Consider the following 17,526-nt stretch of genomic DNA (forward strand, 5'->3'; position numbering starts at 1 on the left):
TCCCAATAATAATTCACACATCACACATTTCGTATTTTACAGTATGCGCGCAGTCAGAAGATAAGGCACGTACCTGGCAGGAGTCCTTCATTCCCTGGGCATTGCCAGCGCAGATCATGTCGTCCTTCACTACTTTAATCAATGGGCTCACGGGGGAGTTAATGTGGTACATGGCATCGCAAGCACTGGCATCAATGAGCGGAATCTGCACTTCCTGCAGCCTCATCGGCGAGGGTAAATCCTCTGAAACAGAAAAACCCACTTGTTATGTGACGAGATATGATCTAACGGTTACGTTGTTCACAGCAGAGCCAGGAGTGGGCCTCGGTCACTGTCCTTGCCATTTGGCTGCAGTGTGAGATCCTGGGGCAAACCACATTGTTTCCTTTTCTCTCAGGTACATTACCTTTAAAAAATTTGGATCCACAAAAAAAGCTCACCCTCGGAAACACAGGAGACGCCCACACCCGTGGCGAACCCCCGCCACATTGCCATGGTCCCCATGCAACCTTTATTCCATCTTGTAGTCAGGTCGTCTAGCATTTTGGGAAGGGGTATTCGGTGAGTGCATTTAGCGTGCCACATGTGCATCATCAGCATATGCAGTGCTTTAATTGGGCCGGGACCAGACGCGGCATGCGCCCGCCATTAAGTCAGGCAAGCTGACGCAGTGGCTGGCTGGCACTTCTGTCAGTCACTGTAACTTCCTCTGGTGACCCCTCGTGTGAGGGGTCACCAGAGGAAGCTACTGTCCCTTTGTTTCCCCACTCCCTCCACAGGTCACTGAGGCGTCTTTAACCCTTGGCGAACCTGGGGACTCCTCGACATATTTCGAGGTTTATAAAAGATGACTTGAAAAGTACACAATTGAAGCCATCTTTTATAATGCTTTGCCGACGGACAAAGGTGCTTCAGGCAAAGCTTTATAAAAGATGGATTGAATTGTGTACATTTCAAGCCATTATTTATAAAAATGTAAATGTTTTAAAAAGATGGCTTGAAAAGTACACAAATCATAAGGTACAAACACAAAAATATAAATGTTATATATTTGTGTGCCCACCTTGCTATGGTTTGTGTACTTTTCCAGCCATCTTTTATAAACATAGAAATATATTACATATTTCTGTTTATAAAAGATGGCTTGCATATTACAGATACGATAGTAAGGTACGCATGCAAATATATAAATGCTTGCATGCATTTATATATTTGTTTGCGTACCTTACTATGTTTTGTGTACTTTTTTAGGCCAAGCCCATCCCACAAGCCACGCCCCCAAATGAGGGCCCCCCTTGATTTCTTACCCCACTTAAAGCCCTGAGCACAGGCATTCTGTGTGGTGTATGCGGAGGCAGCTGAGGAGCATCCACCAATTAAACATACCAATACAAGCGTCGTTATCTTTACCTGATACCTGGTAACTCTACCTTGGTACTGTCTGTGCGAACATTCTCTATTTTTTTTTATTTTTATTTTTATTTGTATTTGTAGAGCGCACTACAGCCCACAGGCATTGCGGCGCTATAGCAGTACTCAAAGAAGGTTCGCTTAAGGGTTACAGTGAAGCCGCCCAGGTAGATAGACTTAGTGACGATACAATGCATGCATTAGGAATCCAGCATTAGTGTAAAAACTTAAGTGTCACTCTGGTTCCAAATGTTTTTATCGCACACTTTTTCACTGCAGATTTTTATAACATATTTATTTCCAGGAAAGTCAGCGGGAAACCTCCACACTCCTCCCACTGTCCCATCACCTCCCTCCCCCTTTCCAGCCCGTATTGCCCAAACCAAACCTACCCTCTGCCTTTTGTGGCAAAAGTTTAGTAAAACATGTTAGGTAAAAAATCTGCAGTGAGTTTTGTGCTGTGAAAAGACTGGAAACCGTCACATTTATATTTTGTATTTAATGTGGAGCTGTACAAGTACAGCCCCTCCGATTTCCTCTGAACCATCCCAAAGGTTTGCGGCGGTTATTAAGGAGACACAAGCTTTTCTGAATCATTTTCCGCCCACTTTTTACTAGTTTCAGTAGAATCCTAGTGCTTGCTACCAAGGAAATGAAAAGTCCCTGCTGAGCACTTTTCAGTGATGCTACTCTGAAAATGCTGAGGCCAATCTATATTGTTGATTTGTCAGTGGGGTGAGAGCACCGGAGAAGTGTGGCTACCGTGCTGAACTTGTCTTTTCCAGATCAATGCGTACTAGCAGCCTGTTGTAAGAATCCAATGGGGCCGTGCTCAGTACACCAGGCAATACGCCACCAAGTTACCTAATATCCATGACATATACCTACTTGCCTTGATAAAGACCCTCAAGTGGTTGAAACACCTGTCGGCACTTCTAGTAACATTAAAGACCTATTGGCACAAATGGAATCAACGGGCTCCTGTTTTCATTAATTGAGACAAAACATACAAACCACAAAGTCTACTCAAGACCACATGTGAACTGTGTGTGCATCGTCAATATCGTAGGAATCCCACATCCATCCTATATTATTGATTTAATTACTTATCAGTAATCTTTATTACTCCCGGTCCTACTCTTCCTAGTCACTGAACTTCCCTGCGAGGTTCCACCATCCTCCCTTGGCAGGAACCTCTTTTCAATTTCTTCATGATACTGCCACTCCACTCATGCTTGGAATCTATTACCCCCCACCCCCACCTTTCTGAGCCTGGGAAGGTTTACTGTACAAGTATCACCAAGATGCTATCCCTTTCGGGGGGGGGGGGGGGGGGGGGGGAGCCTAGTCGTATGTACTGTGACGAGGAAGAAGGGCGCTAGTAATAATGATTACTGGTAAGTAGTCGAATCATTATCGCCACGTCCCTCTTTCTCGCTCAGTGCTTACTAGTAAGATATACCAAATACTTTGACATGGGTTGACAATCAGACTCTGACGAGAATGTATTCTCTGCGCACAACCAAAAAACATTTTATTTGAGGCCCATCCAACAAGACCACCTAAATCCCCACAAAAGGAACTCGGCTCACAAGTGTGCACGAGCAGACGATAGTGCCTTGTGATTGTGTTTGGGTCTGCCCAGGTTGCAGCCCTCCCCCTATGACGCTGACATACCCCTGGCGGATCCTCCCTGACACCCCTTAGGCAGCAAAAGTCCAAGTACATAAACAAGGACCTGCGTACGTTCAAAAAGTGCCATCGAGCTTCCTCGGGAGATGGCGGGTTTAAGAAAAAGGTTTCCTGTGGCAAATGGAACTTTGACACCACCTTGCCAAAAAGCTGAGTTACATAACAAACAAAAAACAACCTCTTCCTGTATTATTAAATGCGGAGGTGTACGCAATGGGGCCCTTCTCTCTCCCAGCCTTCTTGTCGATGTGATAGCCACCAGAAACACTGCTTTTAATGTCAGGGAACTTTAAGATAATACTACCAATAGGCTGAAGATGAGTCTCCTGCAAAAACCCCAGCACCAAGGGGCAAGCCCCACCAGGAAAGCCGGGCCACCTGACCTGTCTGCAATTTGCGAGACTAACAGGCAATTTATAAAGAAGTTTCTCCTTTTCCGAATCAGTGTCCCAAGGACCCCTGGCTGCCCATATGGCAGCCCATTGCCGTTCTGATAGCACAGAGAGCTCAGCGCTCGTCCATGATATCTGTGCGTAGCCTGCTGTGGGAGGTTCGAATCCCAGCAGGGTCAACTCAGCCTTTCATCCTTCCGAGGTCGATAAATTGAGTACCACTTTGTGGGATAACACTGGCCCTCATTGCGAGTATGGAGGGCCCTCATTGCGAGTATGGAGGGCTACCCCCATACTGGGTCCGGGTTCCAGGAATGAGGAATTACCGGGCCATTCCGACCTTGGAGGGCCCCGGTAATTCCCTTTCCTGGGACCCAGACCCTGTGCATAGGGCTCAATGGGAATGGGTGTTAGGGAGAATTCTCTGTTTAGGCTGAAATTTCCTAACCTAGTGAGTCCCCCAGCAGCTTTGCTGGATTTTTGGAGTTTGTTGTTTCCATCCTGCCAAGAGTGAGACTCTTTTTCTCCCACTCTTGGACATGAATGTGTGTAATTCCTTTGAATGTCAATGTGTTCTATGGGCTATGGGGTTTTTACTCCATAGGGTCTCATATGTTTTGCTATGTGTGTTACACTGCACCCTCCGTGCCGTAGCACTGGGGCATCCTAGAGGACCTCCATCATAGACTCCATACCCGGGGACTGACTACTGTCTCCCCGGGCATGTAAAGTCACCATTGGCTTTACTAGACCTAAATTTACTAACAGAACTAGTACAAACCATCCTATTGTGGACGTACTAGTAGGGGTAATTCGATTACTCCTGGGTCTGTTATTCGAGGGGGCACTGTCCCGTCCCCCCTCGTCGAGTTTTGGCTGGTGGCAGTGGAAACTACTTGTTATATTCGACCCCGAATATAATCCTATGGGATTCTTCCCATTGTTGGAGATTGATACTTTTTCTCGTTAATCTCTAACATACCACCGGTTTACTTATCTTAAATAAGTCTATCGGATGGTATTTTCTGCCAGAACTCGGTTTTTAAAATGGCGTCTGTGTTCGTCTCTGTGACTCCTAAACCAAAGGTTGAGCCCTTTGTTCCACTTTTGGCGGGCTTCTGTACAAAGACCCTCCAAAGTGGTGCCATTCTGTCTGGGTTACCACAGGGGTGTGGGAGGGGGTTTAGGCACCCTGGACTGAGTTGCCTTGCCAACTCCAGTCGCACTCTGGTGTGATTGGCCCAAGTGGTGAGCCACCCCGCTCACCACTTAGCGTGTTTTGATTGACAGCTAGGCTGAATGAATGGGGGTTTTCTGCATTAAAGCAGGGCTTTTGGGACTGGATCTTCAGAAGTCGCCACAGGACCTAAGAATCCGATGAGGGTAAAGCTGAGCCGACCTGCAACGACGACACCTCCGGTGGAGCCCTACTGAACCGACTCACCACTTCCCGACGACAGAGGAGATCTCCCTGCCGGAGAGTCTCTTCCCCTGACTGGTGGGAACAACCAGTCCCCTTTGCTTTTTCTTCGCTCCAGGACGCAGTGGTCGAATTACCCGTGCAGAACACCCCGGCAACCGGATAGCCACTACCCCTGTACCGCGACCAAAAGGTGGTGTCTTGTGACGGAGCACTCCGCGGCTGGTCTCTTCCATTGTGGTGCACCGGACTTCACTTTTCTTCGACGACAAGATCATCTCTACTCTTGGCAAAGACCCGACGTGCATCCACCACCAGGAACAACTGCCCCCGCCGTAGCTGTCTCTCCACAAACAAGGTACCGTGTCCGCCTGGCTTCCCTTTCTGCCAGATAGAGTGAGGTGTCTTAATCCTCGCTTGTCCCTTGGGTCGCCTCCAAGCTTTCTTTAACTTGCTGTTCTGAACTGGTCCAATCTTTCCATAACAATTTGCGATAAAGACTTGAAGCGCATTTCCACTGAGACACTTTTTGGGACATATCGCCTTGCCTCTCTCCGAGTGGGCCTGGCCTCTGAACTTTGTGATCTGCAGTAGACCCTGCCTTACTTGCCTTGCATTTGTCCGTAAAGTATTGGTACCGAGTTGATTTCATAACCTGCCTTATTTTTCTCTCCCGTCCTAACGAATACTAGAGTGTCATCTAGGTTAAAGCATACACCTCTGTCTGCAAATAAGTGATGCCGGTGAACCTAGACTTGTCGAACTATTGTTAGGGGATTGATCTTTTTCTTCGTATTAGTAATTGTGATTGAAGTTGTTTGCCGTATTAGTGCCAGAGTGTTCTCCATAGATGTGTCGTTATAAATAAATACCTTTCTATCTTTACACTGAAGCCTTGTTCCCTGTTTACTTGTTCTACTGTGTAGATTGCCCTATTTTGTATACTCCACATACTGCCTAACTCTTCTTGAGGGAAGTCTGACTGCTCAGCCACAGCTACCAAGTGAATCTGTGTGGTACAGACTGCTACCAAGTGGGTTTACTGCCAAACACCTGTAGTCCTAAATCTTTTGCAGTGGTCCCAGAGGGAACTGCACAGGTTTCCGCCTAACAATGGGGAGCATGCTAACAACATGCCCTTTAATGACGGGCCCGTTGTTGGCATCCTGGTCTGCTCGCGGGTCCCGCAAAGGACGCCCGGTTTTACCCACGAGCAGACCTTGTACTGCGGCGGTAGAGGGATAACGGCGCCGGTAGCTCTACCAGCGCCGTTAAACCTCTACCGCCATCCTTGTAATGAGGCCCACTGTCTTCTGTTATTACCGCGCACTGAGAGCTATGGGTGTGTAGCGGTATATAAGAAGTAAATTGTATTGTGTGTTCAAGGTGCAAAAGCCACATTTATTTTCAACCCATCTCTCAAGAACTGCATAAACTAGGGAAGTGAACACTGTAGCGCCTGCAACCTTTTCTTCTTGTACCATACCATGCAGACAGGTTTGCCTGTCTATCATACACTTCCAAGGTCGCTATGCTCCTCGTGCACTGCACTCTCTGAGCAAATAGCAGAGCTAGACTTTATCTTCTCAAGACGTCCCTTTCAATCTCCAATCCCCCCAACCCTAACCTGTTCCCCAAGTCCCCTGGGGTCAGTATTAACCGACGGGGAGACCCTGGAAGCTGGGAAACCAGAGCGATCGCCAGCCCCATTACCAGATGGAACCAGAATCTCCTTGGGCAGAAGGACACTGGTAGAATCACCTCTGCCGTTACCTTCTGTGATTACACCAGAGTCTGAACTAGGCTCTGTAGCCCGACTGCTCTTCATATGCTAGCAGGCCCTTGGTCATCCAGAAGACTACAAAAAGCCCAGAATGCGGCAGTGAGGTTAACTGCCCATCTGGGCAAAAGAGATCACGTTTCTTCATCTCGAAAAGCATTCCACTGGCTGATGGTGGAGGACCGTATTAAATTCAAGGTGGCATGTCTGGTTTATAAATGTTACCACAAACTCGCACCCAGATACCTTAACACGAGAATCCACCAGTATTACCCTACCAGAGACCTCCGTTCAGGAGACAAACTCCTGCTTTGTGTCCCTCCGACAAAATACACCTCTAAAGGAGAAAGGAGGTTCTCCGTGTTCGGTCCCAAGCTGTGGAACCAGCTGCCTTTTGACATCCGTTCATGCACTACACTGGCAACGTTCAGAAAAGAATTAAAAACATTCCTATTCAAATGAACCTAAGTAACCATGGTGACCCTAAGCCTCCACAGCTAAATATATAACATATAGTTAACATCTGCGCCCAAATGCAATTGCTTGCTTGGTGCGCGTAAGAAATGAATCAAAATCAAAATCAAATCAAATCGAACCTGGCCCGCATACAAGTCAGATCCTTTGCCTGCATACGGATAACAACACTTTGGACAATATTTGTGTTGCTTTGTGTATTGTAAATACAGATGGGTCAGGCAAAACAGGATGAACCCGACCACTATGAGGCCTTAATATCCACCTATCATCGAAGGGAGACAGTGATTTTGGAGTCTGCTAGAAAAATAGATGGAACACCGTGACTTGGATGTGAGCACTATGGAGGAAATGTGCTAATTTAGGCATATATATGTAGCCTAGGGCAATGAGGAGTGAACTAATGTTCTCTGGTATGTTGATGTAGGTACTCTGAAATACATTTTGGGCACAGAAGCGGATCGGAAGCTTACCAGAATGTAGGTAGTTTAGTGCGATTTATACAACAGGCTAAATGACATTATGGTATTGAATGAAGATTTAAGTTCGTTCTAAACTTGGCAATTCCATCTGTTTCTTCGCTGCAGATATTCTACCACAAAGGTCCCTCACCCTCCTCCCCCTCTGTTGTAATTGTATTTACCAACCTCCCTCCTTGCCCTGTGAGCGCTTTTAAACAGTATATTCTTATTGTATAAGTGCCTAACAGGCAAACAATAAATAAGTAAAAAATAAATGTTGTGGGTTATATCAGGTAATCGCTAGTCCTGATTAAGGCCATTTGCATTTGGAGCCCTAAATGGCTTGCATGGGCCGAAACAATGGGGTGTCGACTTTTTTCGTGAGGAATAAAGATTCATGCTAATTGTTGAATTATATGTGTTTGTGGTAAGAGGAATGGGCATAGATCCCTGGAATGAAATACAACACGTCAATTGAGAGAGAAAATGGCTCCAAGATTTTGTAACCAGATGAAATCAGGTGTTGCCTTTCCCGTGAATAGATATAATACTGTTTTTATAATGTGTTGTCATTGTATGTGAGACTATTGTTTATATATTGATGAATCCTTGTGTTTATGCCTCTATGATGGTTTTTTAAATGTTTTTATTTGGAATAAAATTGTGAATATCTTTGAAGATTACTGGTCTAATAAAAGAAATGGCCGATCTTTTTTAATTTATTTTACATTTTTAAAGTGCTCACATAGCCCGCGGGCATCCAGACGCTGTTACAGGAATTGTTTGTTTTCTTAGTTGCGTAATTGTTTCCTTTTTTGGTCTTAGTTGTATTTATAATGCGCTTAAACAACCAGAAGTTTCTAAGCTCGGACCCGTGGATCGAATCTGTGTTGCTTCATGACGTCTTGCTTCCAAGAAGGCGCACGTTGCCGCTGAGCTATCCTCCCGGGATCTGACATATCAGTCCTGATAATTTTGCATGTTTAATATATATGTGGACCCTGTGAGACCAGGATTGGAACCAGGAAACCTATCGTATATGTGTACTTTCTAAGAATGCCATAACAAGGACAAAATAGAATGAAGTGCATTAAAGTCTCAATTTGATCAGGACAGAATGGACAAAGGGGATTTAAATGAGGATTCATCTTCCCCACATAGATGTTTCCACACATAAAGCTAGCATATACATTTAGCAGGGACTGAAGCGCCCCTTGGGTCCTGGATGGTACCACTAACATCAACCTAAGACAAAAGTGGTATGTTCCTGAGACTAGTTGCAGACACATCAGCATTCACCTTAAACAACCTACCATAAAGAGCATTAGTTTATATGGCTCTACAGTGATAACAACAGAAAAAATAACGAAAACATTTTCATTGAATTTAAAATAATGAAATAACGTTTATTGAATAACATAAATAACGAATTATTGAATTGTATTTTATCTTATAATATTTAAAACGTACTCAATATTAAGTTTTATCAACTGCAATATTGTTTTTCGCCAGTCGGTATCACTCTTTCCAATGTATTTCGAACGGAAACACTGCAACCTCATTTTTTTGCTTCAACTTTATACGTGATTGATTGATTGATTGATATTTTATTTCTATCGCGCTCGTACACAAGTGTTTCAGAGCGCGATTGGACAGCTTTCTCTGGGGTTCCCTTTTTCATTTATTTTTTCGTGGTTTTTCTTTGTCGTTTTGCAGGATTTCTTCACATTTGGGTCCGTGGATTTGGACTGAGACTGGTTCTTTGGGTTTCCTGCGATTGCTTCTGGCTCGCTGGATTATTTTCTTTTCGGATGGATTTCTTCACTGTTCTTGGATTCTTTTACACATTTTTATTGGTTTTCTTCATGTCTTGAATCCTTGATGAGGATTTTTTTTTCCTGGGTTCCGGATTCTTCTTTGGATTTAATTGGATTTGCTTTTCAATGACACTTGAATAAATCTGCTTTCTGGACACCTCTTGGTAAGTCTTTTTTTCTTTATTAACACAACAAACCACCTAGCGTAACCATCACAGCGTAACAACAGCGACGCACTAGAATGGCCACCCCATTAAAACTACAACGAAAATAACACCAACCTCGGCCACTCTCAAATGGACAAACACTAAACCCAAAGAACCGACCACACGACAGACCATAAGATATCATGGGAAATAGCCACAACTCTAGAGACTGATCACATAATCAGACCCAGACGAAAGTCCTAAAGGTCTCACCCACTCCCCCCTGATGGACCACATCCAAACTGGCAGATGCATTTAGATAGAAAGTTTGAGAGGAGTCCGCTACACCAGCCCCAGCACCGAAGGAGAAGAATAGACACCAAACCCAGATTAATCAATCCATCAGCATTAGAACACCTACAGAGCTGGCTAGAATAGAACGGCAAGGAGCAATCATAACACTTACAAAGCATGTTAGAACAGCACAGGGAGCGCCCCACATAAACCAAACCCTGCCAGGCGTAGCCCTTTTGAACAACCCGATGAAATTGGGAGGATTGGCGAGTGCCACACTCGGACAGATTTCTGAACTTCTGTTAACCTTCATACAAACTGACTAACAAAAAACTCAGCATTTCTGCAGACTTATCTCACTCAAAAATCTCACACAATCATCTCTCGCACAACAACCCGCACGCACTTCATAACACCGCAACAACACATAAGCAACACCAACAGCACACGAGGACTGACATCGATCCAATACTCGCACCGAAGCTCAGCACCCGCTGTATACCGAGTTGAAGCTGCCAACAGAACACCACTCCTCTCACTATCCTACTCCCGCTTCACCTACTAACCCATCCCACCTTCTCATTTGCAGATCCGCCAGAGCGCCTGGGGACCAACTCCGTTGGTGACGGTGCGTGGTACAAATACCTTTAACATTTAACATTAAGTGTTTTATATTAAATGCCACGCTTTGCAAATATGCAATTTCATCTATTTTGCCAAAATTCTGAATACATTCTTTGAAATGTGTTTGCTCATCTCTATATTTTTTTTCTATGTACTCCTGTTTCTTCTCTTGTAATTGACTGTGCTAGTAGCATTTCTTGGAAGGATTGTTCTTTCTTCAAATGCTTCAAAAAACTCCATAATCCTGGATTATTTGTTTAGAATATGTGTCTTATTTCGTAATGCCATCCTTCCAAAGTATTATTCGTTTTGTCTGTTTCTTCTGTACTTTCTTGGTAACACTATGGTTTCGGTATATACATCTGTGGTTGGTTGTTTTTCGGTATAAGGACACATTACCTTGGACCCTATGCATTTTGTTATTTGTGTTTTCGTTATTAGATTTTCATTATATTTTCATTTCAATATTTATTTTTCGCTATAAACACATGGAACCGTTTATATGATATGAAGAAACGGAGCTTGGACATAACCCTGTCTGACTCCTTTTTTATCACCAGCAGGAGTTGGAGTTGTGGGAGGTGGGGGGGGGGTTACTGCTCATGCCCCAACTACCCTTATACTGCTCACTCATACAGTGCCTCCTCAGCATCCTGCATGCCTCAACACCTCTGATGACCCTCCCCAATTTCCTATCTTCCACCATTCATCTGCTCCTTCTCTCGCGTTCTTCCTCTTTAACTGGTCCTCTAAAAGGGTTCATTTATTAATCTCCTCCTTCTTTCCTCCTACTCGTTCGGCTCAATGTAGATACCAGCATAAAAATGTGCTTGAGTGGGGGAAAACTGGACTAACATTAGGGGAAAACTGGACTAGCATTGGCGGAAAACTGGACTAACATTGGGGGAAAACTGGACTAGCATTGGGGGAAAACTGGACTAACATTGGGGGAAAACTGGACTAGCATTGGCGGAAAACTAGACTAGCACTGTTGACAACAGCATGGCAATTTTCAGAGCATAATGGCAGCCTGGCATGTTCCTTTTCTTGAAGTAATGTAGAAACAAACATGACAATGTACTTCAATAAAGCGAAACAAGGATGACACGTGAACGGAGGATACCACAGGGGCAACGTGCTGGTCTTGGAAGCAAGTCCAGGCAGAGCACCAGAGGTTCGAATCCCGAATCCGCACTCAGAAGCGTATTAAGTGTGTTATAAGAAACCAACAAATAAATGAATGGCACTGTTGTCATTAGTTTGGAGCACGGTCATTTCAAGGGGCAAAGAGGAATCAAGAATAACAATGTGCTTACCTGAAGGGAGGTTCTTATGGCACGGTTTAAGAGGGCACAACACTTTTCGAGAGGCAATTTACAGACTTACACACAAAGTGCGTACTTGGGGGGAAAAGCTGTCATTGCAATCTTCTGTGATTATTGTGAACCTGGCACAGTTGTTTTCTGGGAGAATTTGGAAAACTAGCATATCAATGTGCTTGCATGCAAGGAATTTTCTGGTGACAATAGGTGCACACTGGAACCCAGCATGGCAAGGAGCCTAGCTGGGAAATACAGCTTACCACCACTGAAACCGAGATACGTTTTTTTTATGGCAATGTGAACCTAGCGGCACATTTTTGTCGCGCCACTGTGTAGCTGGAGAAAAATTAGAGTGCCACTGCCGAACCTGGCAAAGTAATATGTATTTTGGTGTGGCTGCTTGAAACTGTCTGGGAAATGTGGAGATTGCCCAGACAATGTGGACACTGCCAAGCTGGCGTATTGAACCGAATTCTAGTTTAATTAGGAGCACCACAGTATATTTGGAATTGAATTGATATTTTAATTCTATTGCGCTCATACACAAGTGTTTCAGAGTGCGACAGGGCAAGGGAGGGGAACAGGGGAGAACAAGGCCCAGTGACATTGAGAATGCGCGAGTGCATGGGAGAGAGGGAGGGGAAAAGTGCAAGGAAGAGGGGAAAAGTGGAAAGTGCGGAGCAAAAGGAGAACAGAGTAAATAATAATAAATAAATAAAAAATAAAAGCAGTAGTGCAGCCAGCAAGTGGCAAGTGCTGAGTTTAAGGCAGCAGACAGGGTAGGTCAGATAAGTGCAGGAAGAAAAGGGGGGTATTGTATGGGTACAGATGCAGACCCCAGTGCAAGGGGTAGCCCGGAGGCAGTGAGGGAGGGTGGCAGGGTGAGCAGGTACCTGGGCCCAGGTGCACGGTGCCAGGAGAGAACAGATCAGCAGGGGAGAGGGGGGGGGGCGGGTGAAGGCAGAAGCAAAGAGGAAGGTCTTGAGGTGCTTCCGGAACTGGAGATGGTTCTCCTCAAGTTTTAGAGTGGCAGGCAGGCTGTTCCAGGGGGAGACCCCAGCCAAAGACAGAGATCTACGCCCAGCTGAGGGAGTTAGCGGTAGAGGAGCGAAGAGGAGAGGTCTTTGCAGAGGGGTTATATGAGCAGCAACCCAATTATACCGACTAGCACATGAAAACCTGGTGTATTTTCTACTGTACGTGATTTATGATGGAAACTGTCCCTTTTGTGGTAGTGGCACAATGTACCAGGCACTGCTTCAGTGATGTGGCACAAATATCTATCTGCAGTGCGTCCAGTTTTTCAATTATTCACCTGATTGGACCAAAAACATGATGTGTTGCAAAGACCACTTACGAGGCACTGTTTTTAACCCAGCTGATAAAGTACTGCAATACCTCATTTGTCACAGATCAGAATTGTTTGCAAATGCTGCGCTGTTTTATGTGATCTTTATAAAAATTGTACTGTAACATGCATAATTTGACCCCTTATTTTTTAATCTGCTGTGCCAGAAAACTCTCCCAAACCTCCCTAGGCATAGGTCAGGCTGACACCTTTGCTCCAAGTCAGGTTGGGATTTCTGCCCAAATGTTTTATTTATTTATTTTTACATTTATAAAGCACCACATGCCCATGGGCCTCAGATTGCATATAAAGGACAAACAGGGTCAAGAGTTACGGTGGGGTGGGTGATCAGGCAGAGTAGGCAAGGGGGTACCGAGTTTACCCTGGGGTTGAGGTTAAACAGGTTTGTTTGATTTGTTTCTTAAACAGCACCAGATTGTGAGTCAGGCATAGAAGCCCGGGAAGTCAGTTCCAATGTAGAGCGGCCTAGACATCGTTCTCAAATGTCATCAGGAGCCGTGCATAATGCATGGGGGTGTTTGCCAGGGCTCAGCCCAGGCACTTATTTCTCGTCACCAGCACTTATTTCTGAGCTCTGGCACTTATTTCTGAGCACCGGCACTTATTTCTGAGCCCTGGCACTTATTTCTGAGCACCAGCACTTATTTCTGAGCCCTGGCACTTATTTCTGTGCACCAGCACTTATTGCCTTAGACTCAGATTGATTATGATGTGCTTTTCTGGCAATGTTATTATTTTACTGTCAGTCATACAAGAATCTTCTATAGAATCAGAACAAAATGTTTACCAGGATTGTGTTTAAAAATACACTTATACATTTGTCTCATATCAAGACATAACGGGAATGCTAGTCATAGTCAATACACTGGTCAACTCCAAAGAGCCGGTGGGAGTTGCAGCTTTAACCCCTTATATGTTAACATGGAGGGGAGCAGCCGTGGTTGGAGGCAACAATGGGTGGGGAGCTGCCTGTCTTGATATGTCACGGGCATGCTAGAAAGTATTAGAGCCCTGGCACTTATTTTTGGCACAGTGACAAAGTCCACAGCCTGGCTCTGAGAACCACCAGGGCAGTCACTCAGGAGGCTGGGTGCCACCCGAAGCAGTGGATGTTGCGGTCACAGGTGGTATAGGGACGCACCCCTGATCACTACATTAGTCCCAAAAGGTGTCAGGATTAGGAAACATACTCCTCCTGAGGAGAAAGAGCCCGCAGCCCACAGCAGCCAATCCCAGAGTCTCACCATGAAAGCAGGCAACTTCGCCTTAAGGAGAATGGCTGCCACACAGTTAGATAAGAAAAGAAAGAGCTACACGGCCACCACTGCCAGCTCAGCGGACAACCAGAAGGGGACCATACTTCGACTCCTGCAGCACCCGCAATGATTGTGGTAGCCCTGAAGGGACAGTCATTTCTGTTTGCATTCGGGCGCTTAAAAGGGTGCTCCAACTTCTGCAGTGTTCAGCAATAAATGCCGACGTTGCAGAACAAATGTACCAACATTCTCCACTCACGCATCATATAACTTGAATCTGACAGAATAAAAACCTTACCCAGCATGTGTTCACAACTTAACTCACCCACAGGAAACCACAGGCAGCAGAAACAACTACTCCCAGAAAACCCAAGGAGGCTATAAAGGACATGACTAAAATCCAAGATGGCGGCTCCATCACATATAGCTTAGGTCTCTACCCCCGCCGCCACATCTAACTTATCCTAGCGGAAGTTCTACCCAAAGTGAGGAGTGAGTAAAGTGTAAAAGCCAGACAAGCCTGTCTGACAGTGTGGGTTGTAGAAGATGAAGGCTGGAAAGCTGCAGAAGACAAGGAGAAGGTGGCAGTGGTGGAGGAGACTTGAACATTGGTGGCAGAGGAGAGTAGGGGGAGGTATATGGAGCAGAAAGAGTGAGAAAAGAAGCAATCATGCCAGGAGTGGAACGGGAAGAGCCGGTGAGTGCTGGAGGGATGAGGGAAGAGAAGATGACTTCGGGAGTGGAGCTGAGCAAGAAGGTGATAACATCTTGAATGGAGCAGGAGGGAAGAGTTGAAGGAGGTGAGGAAGGAGGTGGTATGACCAGAGGTAGAACAGAAGAAGGAGGTAACATTGGGATTGGAGAAAGAGGTGGTGGTAACAAAGACACTGGTAACTGTTGTGTATGGCTTGGCTTTGCAGAAGGAATGTTGTGATGTCATGTGGAGTGTTTATGCCTGAGTGATGGAATGCATGGGTAGATGTTCTAACCTGGTCAGTTGGTCAGCAGAGGCCTGTGTGATGGGCTGCCAGTGTCTTTTAATGTCCTTTATGTAACCTAAAAGTAACCTGATTGACTGCCTGTAAAGATACCTAAGAAGCATGTAATAAACCTGGCAAGTCAACCTAAGAAGGCTGGGAGCTGCTTCGTAACAATGGCGACAAGTTGGTCTTTTAAAAGGAGAATCTACGCGTGAAACAGATGTAAAGCTGGTGCCCTGCTGCAGGGGGTGCAGGAAGGAAGAAGAGGACAACACTGCCCCCAAATGATGTAAGGCCCATCATCCAGGGTGGCAAGGTACTGCAGGGCTGAAAAAGGGAAGCCAACTCTTAAGTTGAAGAAAGGGGAGTTTTTTCCATCAGCAGGAGAGGGAACAACGGATTGGTTATTAGCCGGATTATTATTATCCAGGGACATCTTTATGGAGTCCTCTTTCCAGTTTTGGGGTGCCAATTAATGGAAGATGCATAGCGCTGGGATGCTGGGCATGAATTGCATGGCAGGTGAAGCAAGTCTCCTGTGCAGGAGAGAGGAGTCTGATGGTCTGGAGAATAACTGCTGTGTGTGATGTGCAATACAAACTGCTGCTCTGGTTATGTGCACTGAAGTCTAACATCATAGCTGGGCTTATGTGCATGTCATTACTGCACTTTCAACTAGGGGAGACTGTCCCATCTGTGCATTGGAGAGTTTGAGCTGGGTCCCATATGGGAAGACAGCGGTACATAGAAGGTCTGGTGGTCAAAGGATTGGAGTGGTTGGACAAACCTGCAATGAGTACTAATGCAGGGGATCGGAATACGTAATGGAAGTTGGTAAAAGCTGTGCAGTTTGGCAGCATTGTGGACCCATCTGCACAATGGAGGTGTTTGGACATGGTACGGCGTGGGACAGATCCATGGAGCCTGGATTTGGGTAAAACTATGTATGCTTTAAGTAATGGAGCTAAGGACTCGGGTAAAATGGTTGAAGTTGCTTGCTCTATGGATTGAAGGAAAATGTACTATGTGGAGCATCCTAGCGTGTATTTTGCTTAGGTGCTTATCTGTGTTTCATTTACTTTGATGCATATAGATGGATTTCAGGCTGGTATCTGGTGTTTTGTTTTTAAGTATGGGTGGGTATGGTTTGGATGTGATGAGTGTGTTTTAGATTTAACACTCTTGAGGATTTGCAGTTTAGAGTCGCAGCAAGCGACATGGACATTTAGTATGGAGTAAAGTATATGGTATGGTCCAAAATGAGTATGGAAGAATGGGTTTCCCGAATGTTTAGTTTTTGACTTCTTTGAGGATTTTCAGCATTTACGTTGTCCCATGACAACATGGACTTTTAGTTGACAACATGGACTTTTAGGATTAGATTTGGGTCAGTTCATGGCATCTAATGTTTCAGAGACTAGAAGTAACTTTTTGAGGATTTTCAGCATTTAGGTCGCTAAATAGCGACATGGACTTTTAGGAATGGATTTGGTTTGGGCTTCATGACATATATAGTGTCTTTTAAGAAATGCATCCATACTAATGTTGAAAATATTGCAATGTGAACTACATATTGTGTAATATGTGATGTATGGAGTAGGGTATGGAAGATCTGTATGGATCCGGGCAGTTTAGTCATTTTGAGGGTAGCGCCTTCAAGTATCCCTTGTATGGGTGTTGATATGGTTGTCTGGTGATTGAGGGGGTAGTGCCTCCCATGTTTTTGGTTTTGGGTGAAGCTTATATGAAATTTATAAGTATGGTTGCTGATGGTGTGAGTGCCAGGACAGCACATCTTACCTCTCAATGTGGTTGCTGGGGGTAACGCCTTCAGCCTAACAAACAGTATGGATGTGGATGGGTATGCCACAAGGGTATTTGAGAGGTAGTGCCACTTGGTATGGTATCTGGGGGTAGTGCCTCCAGTTTGGTGTGGGCGTGATTGTGATGAGTCGCGCATGGTTAAACAATGTATGTGTGTTACTGGTGGTAGCGCCACCAGTTCCGTCGGGGCGTGACTATAATAGGTTATGCATGGTTATTCCACGTATGGCTGTGTGAGGTGGTAGCGCCACCAATTGTCGGGGTG

General features: G+C 45.2%; 1 protein-coding gene across 1 annotated transcript in view; it reads right to left on the reverse strand.

Annotated features, from left to right (window-relative positions):
• Positions 1-17,526, reverse strand: part of LOC138580920 (serine protease 27-like) — a 230,059-nt gene that overhangs the window by 17,993 nt on the left and 194,540 nt on the right. Inside the window, exon 4 of the mRNA XM_069651852.1 lies at positions 74-243. Within this exon, the coding sequence (XP_069507953.1) occupies positions 74-243 (170 nt within the window). The remainder of the gene's footprint in view (positions 1-73; positions 244-17,526) is intronic.

Source organism: Ambystoma mexicanum, chromosome 3p, assembly GCF_040938575.1.
Source record: "Ambystoma mexicanum isolate Mex_15411 chromosome 3p, UKY_AmexF1_1, whole genome shotgun sequence".
Taxonomy (NCBI): domain Eukaryota; kingdom Metazoa; phylum Chordata; class Amphibia; order Caudata; family Ambystomatidae; genus Ambystoma; species Ambystoma mexicanum.